Raw genomic sequence first — 18,017 nt, 5'->3', positions numbered from 1 at the left:
CATTTCAGAGATTCCCTTCAGACTAAAATCAACCTGTCATACAGATTTTCTGTTTGAACTGACTTCCTATTCCAACTGCTGTCTACCTTCCCAAAAAGAGTTTTATCTAAGAAACAAAGATAACCTCTGGCTTGTAAGGAATAGTAAGATAATGAAAAAGCTACAGTATTAGAAGACTTTGTTCCTGTACAGTGCTCAAGATGCTACTGGAAGCAAAGCCAATACTCACCCTCTGAGAATATGGCATTCCAGCATAATCTCTACCAGGGAACTGCAGCTGGCCATAGCTGCCATTAGTTATTGAGGCCGACCCTCTGTAAGCATCAAAACCTGTTCCAATAAAGTTGATTTAGTATCATTCATTGTTAGGTTCACAGTACAAGTCCAGAATACAACTAGAGCTCCCTTTTGACAATTGTGTACTAAGTTATGCAATAACACATCTACTCCTTAATTCAGAGCAGAGTCTCACTACTCCTGTAAATAATGCATTTCTTTAGCTCCTCAGAACTAGGCACCATGGATTAATCAAAATCCATTTTTAAACAAATTAGCATCAGACCTTAACAATTGTCTTTGATACTAATGGGACTTCATGTGACAGTGGAAAAGCTTGCTAAATTCAGAGACAGGATTTAACATAGAATTAGAGATACTCACTTTTGCTATGACAGATCCTTAGCTATTACTGTTACACATTTAGATATTATAGTATCTAGCCTCTTTAGCCAATACACAGTAGCTACCTAAATGGAACTGCAAGCAATTCAGTATCAGACACTACCAAATCCTTAACTGCTCTTAAGGCAGAACTATACAGTTCACTGTCTGGTATGTGTTCCAGCAAAGTATTGAGCAGTCAGTAACAGAAACAGCTATCACAGACTAAGTGCCCTTCCACTTCATAGTGGGATAGGTCACAGCTACCAGCTACTTTGACCTGCTATCTGCTTCAAGTCCATTTAAACTTTCTAGAGTACTTTGGCTAGCAGTAGAGGAGCAATTTATTTGCAGGGCCCAAACAATCCTCCTTGTAAAACTCTTCTTTCTGATATTAATCCAGAGGGCTATCCACTACTGCCAAATTCCCCCATCCCAGTTTCTGCTGGTAATATTAAAATCAGTAGTACTAAGCACAGAGTATCTTGTTTCAGGCAAATACTGCAATAAAAGAACTTGAGAAAATACCTGCTCAGAATGTTAGAGAGAGATGCAAAGAAAGAATGAAGGGGTAAAATGTTCAGAATGATAGAAGAAATAGCAAGCAGAAAAGTCTGTATTATTAATTTAATAACTTATTAGTAAAAGCTTCTACTTGCCTATTCCAAAGAGTTATGAAATTGCTCTGCCAGTTCACCTGACACCCAAAGCACAGGGACTACAAAAGTCAGAAGGAACTTCCTTAAATGCAACAACGTAAGACCACATTCTCTGCACATTGCTCTTCAAGTCTTGCTTTAAGAAGCTTTATATAAAACCTAAATTTAATACCATGTTGTATTAAATCATGTTCTAGTTAGATTTTGTTAAGGTGATAGTAAATAAAGACATACCTTTGTATCCACCAGGGGAACGATATGAATTAGCCAGTGACCTTCCACCTCTTGCAGATCCTCTGACAGACCCACGACTGTTAAGGTAAGGCTGAGGGGGTCTGGGAATAACATTAGTCTGTGCTGGATAAAAGGCAAGGCTACCATTGCTAACAGGAACAGCTCCTTCAGGTTGATAATTCACTGCTTAAAACAGAAGGTACAGATGAATTCAAGACTTGTAGAACTCTAAGAAGACAGCACATCTAAAAGGGAAGCAGTTCAGAGACTAATTAAGCTGCTCTGAAGATCCTGTTTTTGTGCTCCTTCATTACTCCAAGTTAATTGGGGATGCTTCCCTTTGTTCTGTATAATGTAATTCTTATTGAGATATACTGTAGACAGGCCAGGCTCAGTGTAAGCCTCTAATACATTCAACTAGATTTAGCTGCATAGGTCACAGCAAGCTGGCTAGCAGCATCAAGAACATAAATAAGCTAGAATAAAATCAAACACCACCTGATCAAGAATTTTCACTTAGAACCACTTTTTTTACTAGCAAGACCTTGCTGGTCTATTGGATAAATTATATCACCTCAACTGTTGACATCCTCCAAAATAACTCAGTATTACCTAAATAAGCAATGAGACAACTGTGAAAAATAGATACTTGGGTTCAGTCTCTTCAACAGACATTCCTACCACACATTAATCAGTTCAACCCCAAGTAACACGTATTCAATGCTTTTCACTCAGGGTGGTTTACTGGTCAGCTTCAAACAGACTTTGCAACCATGAATATATTTCCACAGGACCACACCTTGTATCAATCCAAAAAGCTTAAAACTGATCCAGTGACAGTCTAAACCCCTTTCTGAAGTCTGTGCAGTTACTGCACAAGATTAATACAAAAAATCATGATGTTGCATCAAAAAAGCTCTATAGAAGGCTGATAATCTACTCTCAGTGATGAGAAGGAGCATTTAAGCTAAACATGCTTTCCTGACTTAATTTGTTTCATTTGATTTAATTAATTTCCTACTTAAATTGTTCTTTGGAGTTCTTAGTCTTCATGTGTCCCACTGACTTAACACAGTATCAGTCTATTTCTACTATAATTTCTATGAAGAGTCCTATAGTAGAAAACCAGTAACAAAGTAACATTGAATCACATGATTAGATATAATCTTATAAATCCAGATTAGTAGCTGTCAGCTTTCTTTTATCCTGAAACCTGCTTCAAGCACATTTGGGGGCTAGTCTCACTAAAAAGTCTTCATGTCAGCTACATAAATTCACTAGGTATAGTATCTGAATGTCAAGCAGGTCAGTGTGTTGAAGAAGTTCAGTATTCTTCAAGGTCACAGACTCAACCAGCTAATCAAGTCAGCCTTGGTAAGAAATCAGAGCTATATAAACAGAAGAGGAGGATTATCTTTTGCTGTAGATTGGGGTGTCATCTTTTATCTACTTCCAGGCTAAAAGCACATGCACAAATAGTTCCTGTAGCTCAGCTGATTCTCAGTACTTCATTGAATTACAGTAACTTGTGACTGAGGCCTCCTAGTTAGGAAACTAGCCTTCCTAGGTAATAAAAGCAATAAACAGAGCCTAATGAGGATCAACATGGATCTCTGCTACATGTTTTAATATGAAAGCAGGCAGATTTAGATTAGATATTAGGAAAAAAAAAAACAAGGGTGGCAAGACACCAGAACCCGTTGCCCAGAGAAGTTGTGGATGCCCCCTCCCTGGAAGAGTTCAAGGCCAGGTTCAATGGGGCTTTGAGCAACCTGGTTAGCAAGTGCTGTCCTTGCCCATGGCAGGGGGGCTAGAACTAGATGATCTTTAAGGTCCCTTCGAACCCAAACCTTTCTATGATTCTCTAAGCTTCAACATCACAAGATACACCTGGGCTGATAAGTAGGAGTGGCAGACATGATCTGTCTGTAACATCTAGAATGCTTATCTCTAACACAGTAAGATGAAATATCCACGTGAAGATTTTGGCAAGTACTAGTATCACTGAGATCAGTCACATTTTACAGTAATTACATGGTGAGCTATAATTTCAAAGGAAAGATACTAGCCCAGTCTTAAAACATGAAAATTTAAATCCTAAGCAGCTCCCAGATTACATATTTTAGTCTTATAACAGTAGCACAAAACACTTAAACCATTCTGGGTAACTCACCTCAGCACAGAAAGCTTATCCTGACCCTTATTAAGTATTCTGAGATTCCCAGCACTGTCGCAACACTAGTGTCTATTACCAGAGACCAAATGAATGGCTCCAAATCAAGTATTTATTACTGCTTCAATTCCAAGCGAACAATTGTTTTGACTCTCACATGTACCACTGCATACGTGAGTTTCCCAGAGGTGGAAAATTCTGTCAGACCTATAGGTGACACTGTCTCTACATCCAGTATAGAAACAAGTTTAAAGCAGCCTTTCATCCTACTAGCAGTTCTGAAGGTAGGTTTACATACCACACCATCAACTAAGAACAGAATTGATGTAACAGGTGCTACGTAACAGTGGTTCAGAATTACAAAGTTAAAAACCTGAATATACCTACAGCACATGTTAACGAATTCAAATACTACTCTAACCTGCAGAACTTCAAAGACTACTTGAAATACAGAGGCAAGTACAATGCTTACCTGAAGACAGAGATTCTTGTGAAAGAGAGCTTTGTTCTGCAACATGAGAAGATTGTAACTGGCACTGAGGAAGAGTCTGTGTACTTGCTGTAGAGAAGCTCTGGTTATATCCTGTCGAATATGAAGACTCCTCTTTAATGTCCTGGTCTTTACGTGGGGGCAGTGGTGCATTCACTTTAAATACCTACAACATATTTCAAGACAAGTGCTTAACACTTCCAGCTCAAGTCTCTGCCTCATGCACCACCCTACTATGCTGTGGTTTAAACCCCTATCACTAGATCAGTTTTCTAGAACACCATTTCTTAGAAACAAGCAAGAAGACTGTTACAACCCATCCTTTTTCTTCTCAGTAAGCTTCTATAACTTACTCCTATTATGTAGCTACTACCTAAGAAATTTAGCTTGATTCATCACAGCTACCATGTTTGATCAAAAGAACAGCTATCATACAATAAAGTGTCCTGCTTCTATGGGAAGTTAACTGTTGGACTATCTGTCCTACATCTTTTGACCTGAAGCTGGGACAGCCTACACTGAGAGGAAATTTCACGTTTTGGAAGAATTTGGGTCTTCATACCCATTTTGGAACCTCCTGCAACTCTATTGTCCACCCAGATAAATGCCATATTAGATTGCCTTCATGACCTTTGATAAATTGAGCCTCAAGTTTTCTATTCTTAAAGCTCCCACAACGTAAACATATAATCCAAGTAACAGTCTTAAATTCAAATTTTCATGTTACAGCATGGACAGGGTGTTACCCTGTAGTTAAATCTCATCAATTCAGTCAAGTTCAGTCACTTCAGCAACTGTATTGCTTTATTGCCAATAACCCGAGATTACTAGAATTGATGCTGTCAAGTGACAATTAGTATTGAGATAAAGTAGCAAAGAAGTCCATTTTGAGTAAAGGGATCTAATTTCATATTAAGAGCTGCCAGCAGTACAAAGTCTATAGGTGTATCTAACTGTTTTCCAAGACTATAACCTGTCTTAAAGCAGGTCAAGGCAAGACTACAGCTAGATACAAGCAACAGTTTCACAGCTTGACAGGTATTATTTGCAGAAGCCTCTATAAATACAATGGGAAATGAATACCTCTTCCAGGGTCAAGAAACCCAATGTTTCCTCTAACAGGGAATCAGCACTGAAAACCCTCATAACACTGAAGTATTGAGTATAAAGCTTGAACCATTATAAAATAAAAAACTCTGGTTCTGATTTGCCAAAAGTGATCAAAGTGATCCAAAGCAATTCTTCTGAAAAAAATTGGAAGATGCTGTGCGTCTTGACTACTTGTAGCAAGTGATCTACTTTTTCCTACCAATGAGTGTTACAGGGGAATTCTAATAAAAGTACTTGGGCTACAAGAAGAACCTGCCTTTAGTTTTACATAAGCACAATAGAGGCAAAAGCGTGTTCAGACATCTGAGGCTTCCATGGCTGTCACCATCCTCACTATTTGGAAAGAAAGAATCTGACTTGCAGCTATCTACTGAAATCCAATGGCTGTGCTTTCCTGACAGCAATGAGAATCTAAACTATGGAAGAAAGAAAACCTTGCACCACAAAGCTAGACTGCCATGTCTACAAGAGAAATTAACATCCTACCAATTTGGTGACAGATATTTGCCCCAAAATCTGAAGAGAACTTCAACTTCCCTGAAAACACCAGAGTCAACACAAGTAAACTTTCAGTGATACCGTTTTGGTCAAACACACTCTGAACAGACTAAAGTTTAGATCTAATCAGAACGACTGAAACCAAGACCCCACATTTATATCATGACAGATTGCTTGTCTTATAGATTGGGTCCCCAGAAGGACTCTGGTTATCTTTATCATAGCATATTGCTATTTCTCCACTTGGATGAAAAAATAACCTAGTCAGTTAGCATCATTTAAATAGACCTTGGTAAGAAAGAACCACCTCCCTACCACCATTTGCCTTATTTATTATATATATAAATTTCTGTACCTCTGCAAAAGGTTCTGCTTGAACCTCTTCTACAAATACACAACCAAGGAGAAAAAGCTATGTTAGTGATTTAATACAGGCCACACCAGGATGTTATATATGTTTTAGTTAATTCCTATCCTGTGAAAAATTATTACCTACTTTCTTCCACCAAAACCTACCACATATGTCTCAACACTGCAAGATGCAGATAGTCCAGCAAGTTGTGGAACTGCACTGCTACATTTGTTACAATTAAAAATGCCTTTAAAAAAAATGATCTATCAGGTTCTGTTGCATATTAAGGGGAGCCAGGTCCCCAGTATTAGCATTATTGTCAATTTTTCTTCTGTGGCCCCAAGTTGTACACTTACAGTCTGCATAGCCTGAAAGGGAGCTGCTGTTATAGTGACAGAACTGCTACTTGCTGGAGGAGACTGAAAGCTTTGCGCTGGTGCTACTGTTGACATGGAGGTGCTTGAAGTAGGCAATGATGACTGTGGCTCACTTGGGAGAGGAATAGTTGCCTGAGGGAAGAACAAATGTAATGAAAGGTCACTGATAGTTATCAGGCAGTAACAGAAGCAGTTAATTTGTTCTAAAGCCTAGACTGACAAAAGTCAGCGGTTTCTACACGATGACATTTGGACATAGTAGAGCTACAAAATAGCTTTTGCTTACAATTTCAAATCTTGCTGTGCATTCTCAGCAAACAGTACTTCTATTGCAGTCTCTGCTGATTAAGTGAAATGTGGCTATCAGCTACTATACATACCACTCATTGTAATAATTTCACAGTAAAGAGATGTTGGGTAATTTTTTCCCCCCACCAAGGAAAGGCAGAATGCCTTCTGTTCTGCTTATTGGAAGATGATTCTCTGGCTGATATTAGAAGTTACTTCTCCTTTTCAAAGGAACTCAAGAGAACTTTAGGGAGGTTGGTTTTTTCCCCTCCAGACTTGATCAATCACGTTTCAGCTCAGAAACAATGCTGAGTTGTCCAAAGTATTAACCAGAATTAAGTCTCATCTGTGCAGATGGCGAAATAAAGCATTGTTTTAGAACACCAGTGTTTAAAGAAAACAGAAGTCAAAACCAATGTAAGGCTCCAGACATTTCAGCAACCGATATATTTAACGTAGCTGTATTTGTAATAGCTCACCTGGGCAATTTCAATCTTTTTAGGTATCAGTGGCTCTGAAACACGTGAACTTGTCTGATACAGTGGCTGGGAAGTAAATTTTTCAGTCTCTTGAGAAAGTGATGCTGATGCCTAGAAGCCATACACATACCTGCTATTACAAGTAGTACTGCAGAAGTGGATTTTGAAAGATCATGACAAATATTAAGCCCAAAGTAAATGTACTAAGTAGTATTCTTAACCAAAAGCTTCAATTAATTATCTTTAAAGATTCAGACTTAGATTATCCTTCTTACACAACAGGTTGTACAACTAGCCCTGCAAAATCAGATGATTTTAAGATCTATAAATTGCCTCAAGCAATTATTTATAATCAAGTCTGTGACACACCTGTTTCATTGAATTCTATGGAAAGACATCTGATGTTACCAGAAGTTTAAGCTCTCTCAAACAAGACTTCAGAGCCAAATTTTTGTTTGCCTTTGCAAAACCTGTGTGTTCTCTAGTTAGATCATATTTGTAATGCTAAGAGTTGCTTATGCTTAGATATACAGCCTAGGGCTAGAGACTACCACTCCCATTCTCACCATATATACCATCAGCTGCATCAGACAGAACTGCACTTGCATACCAGAAGAGTGCACTGTCACCATGGTGTGCACTCCCTTATTGTTCTGGGATCAAAGCTTATCTATTGCTTTCCATAAGAAACAGGACTGGAAAAGAACACTACCACACTTCAAGCCTAAGGTACTAGAGATATGCTGGACCCAAATAACTCCAAGTCCGTACAGTACGTTTACAAAAAAGCCTCAAATCATTCTACTAAATGAGGTGTTTTACATTATAATACAGCCCAAGTCCTCTGGATGCATATTAAACAGCAAAATTATTTTTTTCTTGTCAGTACAAGAAGTCTTACAACACTGTAGAAAGAAGAGAAGGCATCAAGAAGCAGGCCAAAATTGCTGATTTAAGAGGCAGCAAGACTATATCCTTGTCAAGATTGTTAAATTCAACTATTCAGTAGGTTAAGGAATAGAGTAAGTTACATGCATAGTATACGACAGCCCATACACCAGCAAAAAAACCCCAACATTTTAAAAGCATGGACATTTCCCCATTATAATCTACATACATTGTATTTGAGTCCAAAGAGTAAGACCCAGCTGTGTTTGTGAAAACAGCAACACTTAAAAGATCTTTAAGGCAACAATCTGCATAAATTAAAAGACTTTTCAGCTCTAAACAATATTTTAATTCTAGTGAAAGATTTAACTGTGCATAAATACATCTAAGAACACAAAGTCTGAGGTCCTGGCTGAACATCAGGATGTAAGATTTTCAGTATTTCTTCAGTTAGTGCTAGAGAAAGCATCTCAGTCCTTAGCTTGCACAGAAGTCTGATATTACAATATCCATCCTGATTTATGGGCCCTCTATGTTGTCATTAGAGGGAGTATTGTACACTGTAACTACAGCAAATATTTATACTGCTTACATGTTCCCACAAGAATACGCATCACACTTTCTAGCCTACATTTTTCACCTCACACCCTTCCCATTTCAAGAGCCAGACCATTCACTTCACAGTCACACAGTATTAGAGAGACTTTTCCAGCTATCTTTAAGTGTTCCAGAATGTAGGCTACACTATTGCTGTTACCTCAATTCTTTCCCTGTATCTTGTTCAACAATAGTTATTCAGGGAAGACCCCATCACTGCTTTCTGCTAGGGCTTGCTATCACACAGGTCTTTGAATGCCAGTGAACCCCAGGGTATATTACCTGTGGCGTTTGAGGTGTCACCAAGTCTTCAGTTTCAGAGCCAGAAAGTGTTGGATCAGCAGATGCTAGGGAAGTATTTGAATCATGCAATGCCATAGAGGAAGCAGCAGCCTTGCAAGAAAACAAAGAAGGTTTTGAAATATTACCTTAAGTGTTCAGTTTCACTGACACACTCCATGCACTTCCAAAAAACTCAGAATGCCTTGAATCTATGGGTTAAATATTCAAAGTATTTCAACCTGTCTTCAAGCTACTGTTTTACTTTGAGAAATAACAAATATTTGTTGCTGTATTTCAAGCAGAAAAGCAGCTAACTTAGGCAGCATTTGAGTGATCTTAGACTTTGCAAGCTAAGTTACATGAAATTTGTTACAAAACTGACAAGAAGAAAAGCAATGAAAACACTAAGTTTATTCTAGTGAATAACCTCTACTATTCCTTGGCTACAGTTCTGCCCCTTCAGGGCAGTCCTAACTTCAACTTACTTGAAGGGGCTGTTGGAGAAAATCACTGTGACTTGGAAGTTTCTGTTCTTTTGAAGCTGTAAAAAAGAATGCATTAAGCAACATTTAGTTTTAAATTCAAACATTACATATAGTTTCAGTGTGCACTTCTACTTTTTGAAAGTATTTAGCGTATGAAGGTGCATACACTTCAAATATTTAGACTTGTGTCAGTAAATTACACCAAATTGAAAACTTAAGTTTCTTTTTTGTAAAAGAGGACAGGTATTTAATGCGGAAAATATTTCGACCATAAGAGATACCCACTTTTCATATTAAAAAATGGGTAATTTGACAAGTTTATTACCCAGATACAGCACGTCAGTTCTGCAGCTGGGTTAAGATGCACATGCCTGTCAGCAATTTTACAAGCATTCTATTTCCAAGAGACACACCAACTTAAGCCACCTCCAGCAAAAAATAAGTAAGCAGCTCAAGCTGCCTGTTTTGTTGGGTTTTTTTGGCCAGGCATTGGTATTCATCATAATCAGACAAGCTGTTTTCACCAGGCCTGCTGATCCTACAGCCTAAAGAAGCTGTGTTATGTTTGCAAAACCTCAGACAGTTTATGCTTACAGATTACTTACCTACAGGACTACTTGCTGGAGTAACTGAGGGTGGTTGGGATGAACCAATGGCACTTGGTGAAGCTTTATCAAAATCCAGAATGGACTCCTTTTGAAAAAAGGATCAGTTGGGAAGAAAATAAACTCTAGATGCAAATGAAGCACTCATTTGATAATTTTGTTAGTTTATTAGAGCTAGATTCATTCATTGCAAATATGCATTGTCAGCACTGCTTTCCCTAGCTCAGTAAGAATTGAATCTTTGTGCTACAACAGCAGAGAAAAACATACTTGCATGAAGTTGTAAGTCCCTTGTATCTGAGTCATCAAATCCTGAAGTTTTTCCCTTCTCAATACTGGATCTTTTGGAAGAGTTGAAGTAGAGCAAAATTCGGCAGCTGGCTGATGTACAGGTTTAGGCACCTAAGAACATCATATTAAATCTTACACTGGAAGTAAGACAAGTTGCCTTATCCAATGTACTTCTAGAGCAACCTAGCAGTGATGTCTGTGGGCCAAGGAATTCTGTACTGTTACTGATATTTCCAGAATTAAGCTTTTACTTTGTTAAAAAAAATCAGCTTACTGTTGCCACAACTTGTTCAGCCACAGAATAATTCACTTCATTCCGTTTCTTACAGTCAAATATACAAAAGACATTTAGTGCAAAATGAGGCACCTCCATCTACGGAAACCCACATATTTAAACGGAATGCCAGAACAACCTTAAAAAACAAAGTTGCATCACTCAATGTTTTAAACATACTTCCTCCCAGCAAAGCCCATGTCAGCAAGTACAAATCTTTTATTAGGATGGTTTTTCCAGTCACTCGGAAAATACCACACCTAAGAGATACATTTCAAGGAGGTTACTGAGGATTAGACCAAAGCGCTTCCACTAATGAGCCAAATACTCTCAATGCACCAGCTACTGCATAAAGTGTTAACCTTTTCAAAGCTTGACATGAAAACTAACTTTGTAGCTCAACAAGGACTTAATGCAGGGTCTTATTACTTCTTGATTGTTTCAGATTGTCTGTTAACAGCTCATTGCAACTGGTTCTCACTTCAAGAAGGAAATTTTTATCAGCGAATAGGCAAATCTAAGGTATCAGAAGAAAAACAATAATTAACTCCTATAATAACACAGGCCCTGTTGTTTACGGAGTGACAATAACATCAAGTTGTCTATATAGTCTGGCATCTTTTGAAAACAGCTTAGGGAAGAGGTAGGCTTAAGCATTTTTAAACCATAATTTCTAGTGATTCTCTAAAGCTTTGCTGCTCTTGCAGCCAGAGGAAGGCAAATCTGAAGACCTTAAGTAGTTGTATTATTTCAACTGTCCCAAATATTGAGAGACACAAACATGTGAAAGCCTTTGCTTTCCTACAATACTAACATTTGTCTTTAATAGGAGGGTTACTACTTCAATATATTGTATAGCAGATTTGAGCATTCATATGAAGTCATTAGAAGACTATATGGCAGAAGGATTTCTGTGCCATGACAACTGTCAAAACAAATTTATGAAGTGCCTTTCGCCCAATTTTAGGACAAGCCATCTCCTCTTCAACAATTACCTGAAACTAATCACTAGCATTTGTAGAAATTCCAATAGCATGCACAAGGAAGAACCCTGCAGGGTTTACTGAGCTTCACAAAGTATAACCCACATGTGTAGCACATCATTAATTCTGAAGGACTCAATTTCTAACATCTATGAGGCCCAGACAACAGCTACCTGCTGAGCTGTGAGCAGCTTTATTCTAGAGCTAGAAGAGTGAACCTTCACATTACTCTATCTTAATCAGAGTATCTGATGCGCAAGCTCTACTTAACTACTGATCACACAAGTTTGTTACTGTACAGTTTCTAGAAATTAAAAGGAATGAAAGCTATGAAGGATCTAAGTGCTGGATAAAAGGCAGAGTTGAATAAAGTTAACCTCAGCAAATTATAGATTAAGTTAGTGAGAACTGGAATCTTCCTGTCCATTACTTTATTAGGCCTCACAAGCTGACAATCTTAAAATACCTGTGATAGGTAATGCTTCTATTACTCTCTTCTTCCTCAATACAGTTTACTGACATGCAACTACACTACCAAACTCATTCTGCTTGCAAATGGCTAACAGAAGCTTCTCACCTTTAAGTCACCTAACCAGGTCAAGGCTGGTAGTGTGTAAAGTTATTAATATTTTCCACTAGCTACCCAAGTTAGACTTTTACATTAAACACAAACAAGTAGGTAGCCTCAAGAGCATGGAAGCAGGAGACTGCAGTGTTACACTTGTGGTTGCAAAGATGATATCATCTTCTGCATGACTTTATAATTTCTTAGTCTTCCTCTCCTTCCCCAGCTCTTACTCTGTGCATTATGCTGGTAGCATTCTTTACTTTAGAAGAGCAAGCATAGAGGGTTACATATATGATATTAGGGCTTTAAGTCAGGATAGAAACATTGAGACTCTCGATTCTGTAAAAGTTATTTTCTAGTTCCTGCATATGTTAAAATACACTAGTCCAGAAGTAGCTACAGTGACTATCTCATATTGAGTTACTGTTTTGCTGGTACTTAACGTGTTCAGAGTTAGAATGTTCAAGTGCAATAGAACATATGTGAAAAATAATCAGAAAACTAAAAGTGGTTCAGGCTTTATGCCTTTATAAAAGAGATGCTTTGAAAAAGAGCAGGTACTCGACATCCTGAAGATGGTTATAAACCATGTTTTCTTCCTAGCCTACAGTTAAATGCTGTTTCTGGAAGTCATTTCAAGCAGGTGGCAGATTCTGAGCTTGGTAACCTGTTAGGCTAGCCTGGCCTAACCACTGGTGGTTCAAGCAACATTAGTTTTACACAGCACTTAGGTTTGATAAACATTTTTTTGTTATGATAAATTAGACCCTAAACTTCAACACCACCTACACATGCAGCAAGATTTTTTTTTCAACCTATATCCAGAGAATTGACTAAAAATTGTGTTGAAAAACCTAGAAATTTTTAGGACCTGTTAAACCACTACAAATAAACACATAAAGGCACACTGACTGTTACAGAATTTTACTAGTCAAAATGCTAATACATAAGGTACAGCTGTTAAAAATGTTTATTTTAGTGACTGAAGGACTACTTATATCTAATACTCTAATATACATTTCAACCACCTCATCTAATAGTAAAACTTGTACTACACAGGACATCAATTCCTATTTAGGTTCATTAGCTGTGGAGTATTAAATGAGCTGGAATGGTGATACCCAAGCCGTAATCACAATAGTGATCACCAGCTATACCATGTAGATCTTAATTTGCTTTCTACTCAGAATGGCATTACTAGCAGGAATAAAATGGCACTGAGTAACAGAAAAACCCAAACTGTTCTGATTTTACACAGCACACCACAAATTCAGCTCTAGCCAAATTTGCTGGTCCACAAGTTGCATAAGCATTTAACTCAACCATTTACCAGGCTGGCACATCAGCTCACTCTTGGCCTTAGGCAAAGCTTCTTAGGTATTGTATCCCACAGTACATGAAGTTAAATAAGCATATAAGATCTCAAAACAAAACAGTTTATTAAAATATATCTGAGCTCTAACAGGTATTTCAGGGAGTAGAGACTGATTTCAGCTCCAGAAAGCAGTAACAGTGACACAGGCAATTTATCTACCATGCCTAGATCCCTGCACAAGGTCATTTATGTCCTCCCTGGGAGTGCTATGGATTCCACTACAGCACTGCACTGCCTCTTCATTCTTCATATAAATGAAGGCAAAACAAGTTTCATTAACCAAAAGTTTAATATATATGCAGTTAAATTAAGACTTTTAAAAAGTTATTATTGAAACTAGTTAAATTGACAGTACACTTATTCAATGTACTTTTGGTATTAAGATTTGTCAATAGCTGCTAAGCAAAAATATAGCCAGCTTGTGTTTCACTATGTCTACTAGGTAAATTGAAGTTTGAATACTTTAAAAATATGCTTTTTTAACTTAAATAGGTAATCCAGCTTAAGCAACCTTACATTCCAACATTCAATTTAGTTTAATTTGGCTGACACACACCTGCACATTACTATGAAGATTCCTAGGCAGGTTGCAAGTTTCTCCAACTGACTGGACACCCTCCTTTCCCCTTACTGTATCAAAGTTTTGTTCACCCCTTATGCCATCCATCTTTCCATCCTACACAAAAATAAAAGCCCCATCTCATTAGGAAGTATCTAGAATTTAAGTTTTAACTTCAATCCAACACCAGAAATTTCAAAGCATCTTAAAGTGCTCGAGACTATTCCAGTACAATCTGATGGTTTCAGTTACACTAATACCATGCATAGTTGAGTGCACAACACCTACTTGTGCTCAGAGCTGCTTAGTGTGAGGCAATCAGGCTTTGTACCTCTACCACCATCACCAGTGGGCACAAGATTCTACTCAGCTTGAGTGTAAACACCTTAATCCCATTTTGTTACCCAGTGCTGCATGTTACCTACTCTTTTAATTTCATGCTCAATCTTCTGTTTGCGCTCCCGTCTCTAGGCACAAAAAATTCAGTTATGCCAGGTTTATTGACAAGACTTAAGCTTCATTATTTGCTATGAGTAATATGGAGATAATTGATTTCTACTTTCTTGCAGAAAGAAGGCAGTAGTACAAACAACATTTTGTACAGAAGAATTACTCAATTCCCCATTTTCCTCCTGAAGCCTAATCAAATACTGCTCTTAATGGCGTAACTGAATTCTGCTTTGCCCATCATCTCACCCACTTAAAATTGTTACTATTTAAGTAACAGGTGAGAAAGTGATGTAACCAGAGGCTAGCAGCCTGCTCAGCTGTAAGCCCTGCAGTGACTTCCATTTTACACTTCTAAAAGTAACTGTGCTATCATTAGACTCTCCAGGACAGCAGTATGGCTTATGCATTCATCTGGAAATACATATATAAGCCCCTGTTCAGTTGGCATTGCTTGATCTAGATGTCAGATCTCTCTTGAATCAGCAGCTATTTTAATCAAAAGCCTAAAAAGTTACTGAAGTGCTATTTGCATGCAGCCACCAACAAAGTATTTGATCCCTGGATGAGTCATACCTGCTTTGCACTGATAACAGTGGACAGAACCAATAGCTGGGGATGAACTAGGTTAATTCTTCTGTCTTAGGCATAAAGCAGTTATTCAAGGCTCAAACACAGCAATACTGTGTTGATGGAAAAAGCAAAGCAGGCCACCTTGCTATTCAAATATACATCTTAACTGCCAGAATTATTTTCCCCCAAGAAAGAATTAAATGGGAGTCTAAGTACAGGCCTACAAAATGCATCTTATAAAGCCTCTGCTAATAGGTAGCATTAGTCCAAAACACTGCTGTGAAAAGCTTATGACAGGTAATACTACATATGCCAACTCACTTCTTTGGGTTCCATATCAAGCTTCTTTGGCCCCATCTGCTCCTTTGACCCAACACTTGCAGCTGCCCAGGATTTCGGAGGGTTCTGTAACTGCTGTGATGACACTTGCTGCTGCCTCTCAGCTTTTTCCCAAGCCTCTCGAGTCTCCTGCTTCTTTGGTTCTGGCTCCTCCCTAACATGTGCAGCCCAAGCCTTCACAGGCTCCTGCTTCTTTTGCTCTGGCTCTTCCCTAACAGGCATTTCCCATGATTTCACAGGCTCTGGCTTCTTTTGTTCTGGTTGATCCCTAGTTTGGGCTACCCAAGGCTTTGGAGATTCCTGCTTTTGTTCTGGTTCTTCCTTAACTTTAGTTACCCAAGGTTTCAGCAACTCCTGCTTTTTCTGCTCCTGCTCTTCCCTAACTTTTGCTACCCAAGGCTTAGGCAATTCCTGTTTCTTCTGGTCCTGCTCTTCCCTAACCTTTGCTACCCAAGGTTTGGGGGACTCCTGCTCTTCTCGGACATGTGCTATCCAGGCCTTTGGAGCTTCTTGCTTCTGTTCTTCCTCCTCAGCACGGGTCTCCCAGGGTTTTGTAGACTCACGCTTCTGTTCCTCCTCTTTAACATGAGCTTCCCAAGGCTTTGGAGAATCTGGTCTTTTTGCTTCTTGCTGCCTAACACGAGTTTCCCAAGGCTTTAAGGTCTCTTGTTTCTGCTTCTGTTCCTGCTCTTCAATATCAACAAGCGTTTCCCAGGACTTTGGAGGTTCTTGCTTTCTAGCACACTCAGCTTCCCAAGATTTGGGCTCTTCTGGCTTCTTCTTGATAGTGTATTCTGCTTCAGGCAAATAACGCCTGTTGAGAAACTATATAGACCAAAGAAACTTAATGGTTCCCAAGAAAACATTTTGCTACTACAGTTTAGGTCAGTTAAGTTTGGACACCCAGCTACTGAAAATTTTTTACTAAAAGCAGAGCCTAGACAGTTCAAGCACTAGCTGCAGAAACTGTGTGGACAGCCATGACTTCATCCTACAACACTGCAGACTAGCTTTGCTTGGCATGCCAGAGGCATGAAAATATCCTGAGCAGTACAATAAAACATACTTGATCTGAATGAATCTATTACCTTTCTTCTCAATACTAACTGACATTCCTAAACAGTAACAGTACTAAGTTCAGTTGTGATTTTTATAAAGGTAGCTCTCCTCCTAAGCATCTAGAATGCCATGGGACTATTAACAGACATTCTGCTAAGTGTAGCAGCACCGCCTTCACCCAAAATCTTTAACCCTCTGGAACTCAAATAACCAAATATAACCACAATTCATAAGGGAGTTTAAATACTAAAGTCATGATATTCTAAGATTTAGTACCACTGGTATTAACTCCAGGCTGAGTTTACTGTCAATAACTCTGAGAATTCAATGAAGATGTCCTGAAGTTTTCCTGAATTACTACTTTGTCATGAACAGGAAGTGAATGTGAAATAAATAATGTGCAAAGCTCAGTCTGTTTTTTCTGACCAGTCACCAGAAAAGCTCTGGAGTCAGGTAATAGTTATCAGGTTACAAAAACTTGTTCTGGAGTACACCCTCTACCTAGGGGGATACCTGGGAAACAGGGATTCAGCATATTAAGAACCAGTATCTCCACTTAGAAAAGGGCACACCTCCCCACCTTTTGAATTAAGTCTAATGGGTTTTATCCTATTTCCAGTTGAAGCCTGAGTACTCAATTAGGAGTCTGAAGGGCTGTTGAAACAGGTCTACATACCCCTGTGAACTCAAGTCTGTCTTTGGATTCCTACTTTTCTGACAAACAGAGCAAGAACTGCTTCATTCTCAACCCATCAATATCAAGTCTACTGCAATCAGCTTGGTGTTTAGATACAGCTTTAGTAGATGTGCATTTTCTATTCCACAGTAGACAAGATCAGTGTGTTTTCACCCTAAAGGCTGATGCTTCAGTTTATTCAGGAAACTGCCAAAGCATTACTCTGTTTCATGTAATCCTGCCCCACTTATCCCAAAGATCCTCAGAGTAGTCATTAATTTGGGGTTAGAAATAGAAATGCTACCAAGTCTTCTATGCTTCTACATAAAGCAATACCTAAGTTAAGATTTGTACCTCTTTTTGTAATTTACTTTTTTAAATGCAGCTATGTTTCTGATAAACTACTATGAGCATTTAGCAGTGGAATATCTTACCTCCTGTGGCTGTATTTCAGACTTCATGAGCTCCATAATGGATTCTAGAGAAAGGATGTTAATTTGTTTCAATTGATCAAATGCAGAAAGGCATACCAAACAGTAGTAAGTCTTTAATTCTATTTAAATAGTGGTGCCAATAGCTAAACCAGATATTCTGAAAGCCCAGCTTGCCATTCAACATACTATTTAGACAAGCTTTTACTTTGACTTTATTTTACATTTGTAGAAATTCAGAATTAAGCAAAAAATACCTTACAGT

General features: G+C 38.4%; 1 protein-coding gene across 1 annotated transcript in view; it reads right to left on the bottom strand.

Moving 5' to 3' along the window:
- Nucleotides 1-18,017, bottom strand: part of CAPRIN2 (caprin family member 2) — a 33,077-nt gene that overhangs the window by 2,878 nt on the left and 12,182 nt on the right. Inside the window, exons 8-16 of the mRNA XM_009995189.1 lie at nt 17,756-17,799; nt 15,569-16,411; nt 10,178-10,265; nt 9,573-9,628; nt 9,088-9,198; nt 6,533-6,685; nt 4,199-4,382; nt 1,554-1,739; nt 230-330 (exon numbers count right to left, since the gene is read on the bottom strand). Of these exons, the coding sequence (XP_009993491.1) occupies nt 230-330; nt 1,554-1,739; nt 4,199-4,382; nt 6,533-6,685; nt 9,088-9,198; nt 9,573-9,628; nt 10,178-10,265; nt 15,569-16,411; nt 17,756-17,799 (1,766 nt within the window). The remainder of the gene's footprint in view (nt 1-229; nt 331-1,553; nt 1,740-4,198; nt 4,383-6,532; nt 6,686-9,087; nt 9,199-9,572; nt 9,629-10,177; nt 10,266-15,568; nt 16,412-17,755; nt 17,800-18,017) is intronic.

Source organism: Chaetura pelagica, unplaced genomic scaffold (genome assembly GCF_000747805.2).
Source record: "Chaetura pelagica isolate M959 unplaced genomic scaffold, ChaPel_1.0 scaffold343, whole genome shotgun sequence".
NCBI classification, from domain to species: domain Eukaryota; kingdom Metazoa; phylum Chordata; class Aves; order Apodiformes; family Apodidae; genus Chaetura; species Chaetura pelagica.
The sequence above is the reverse complement of the archived record's forward strand: the minus strand, read 5'-3'. Positions and strand labels throughout refer to the sequence as shown.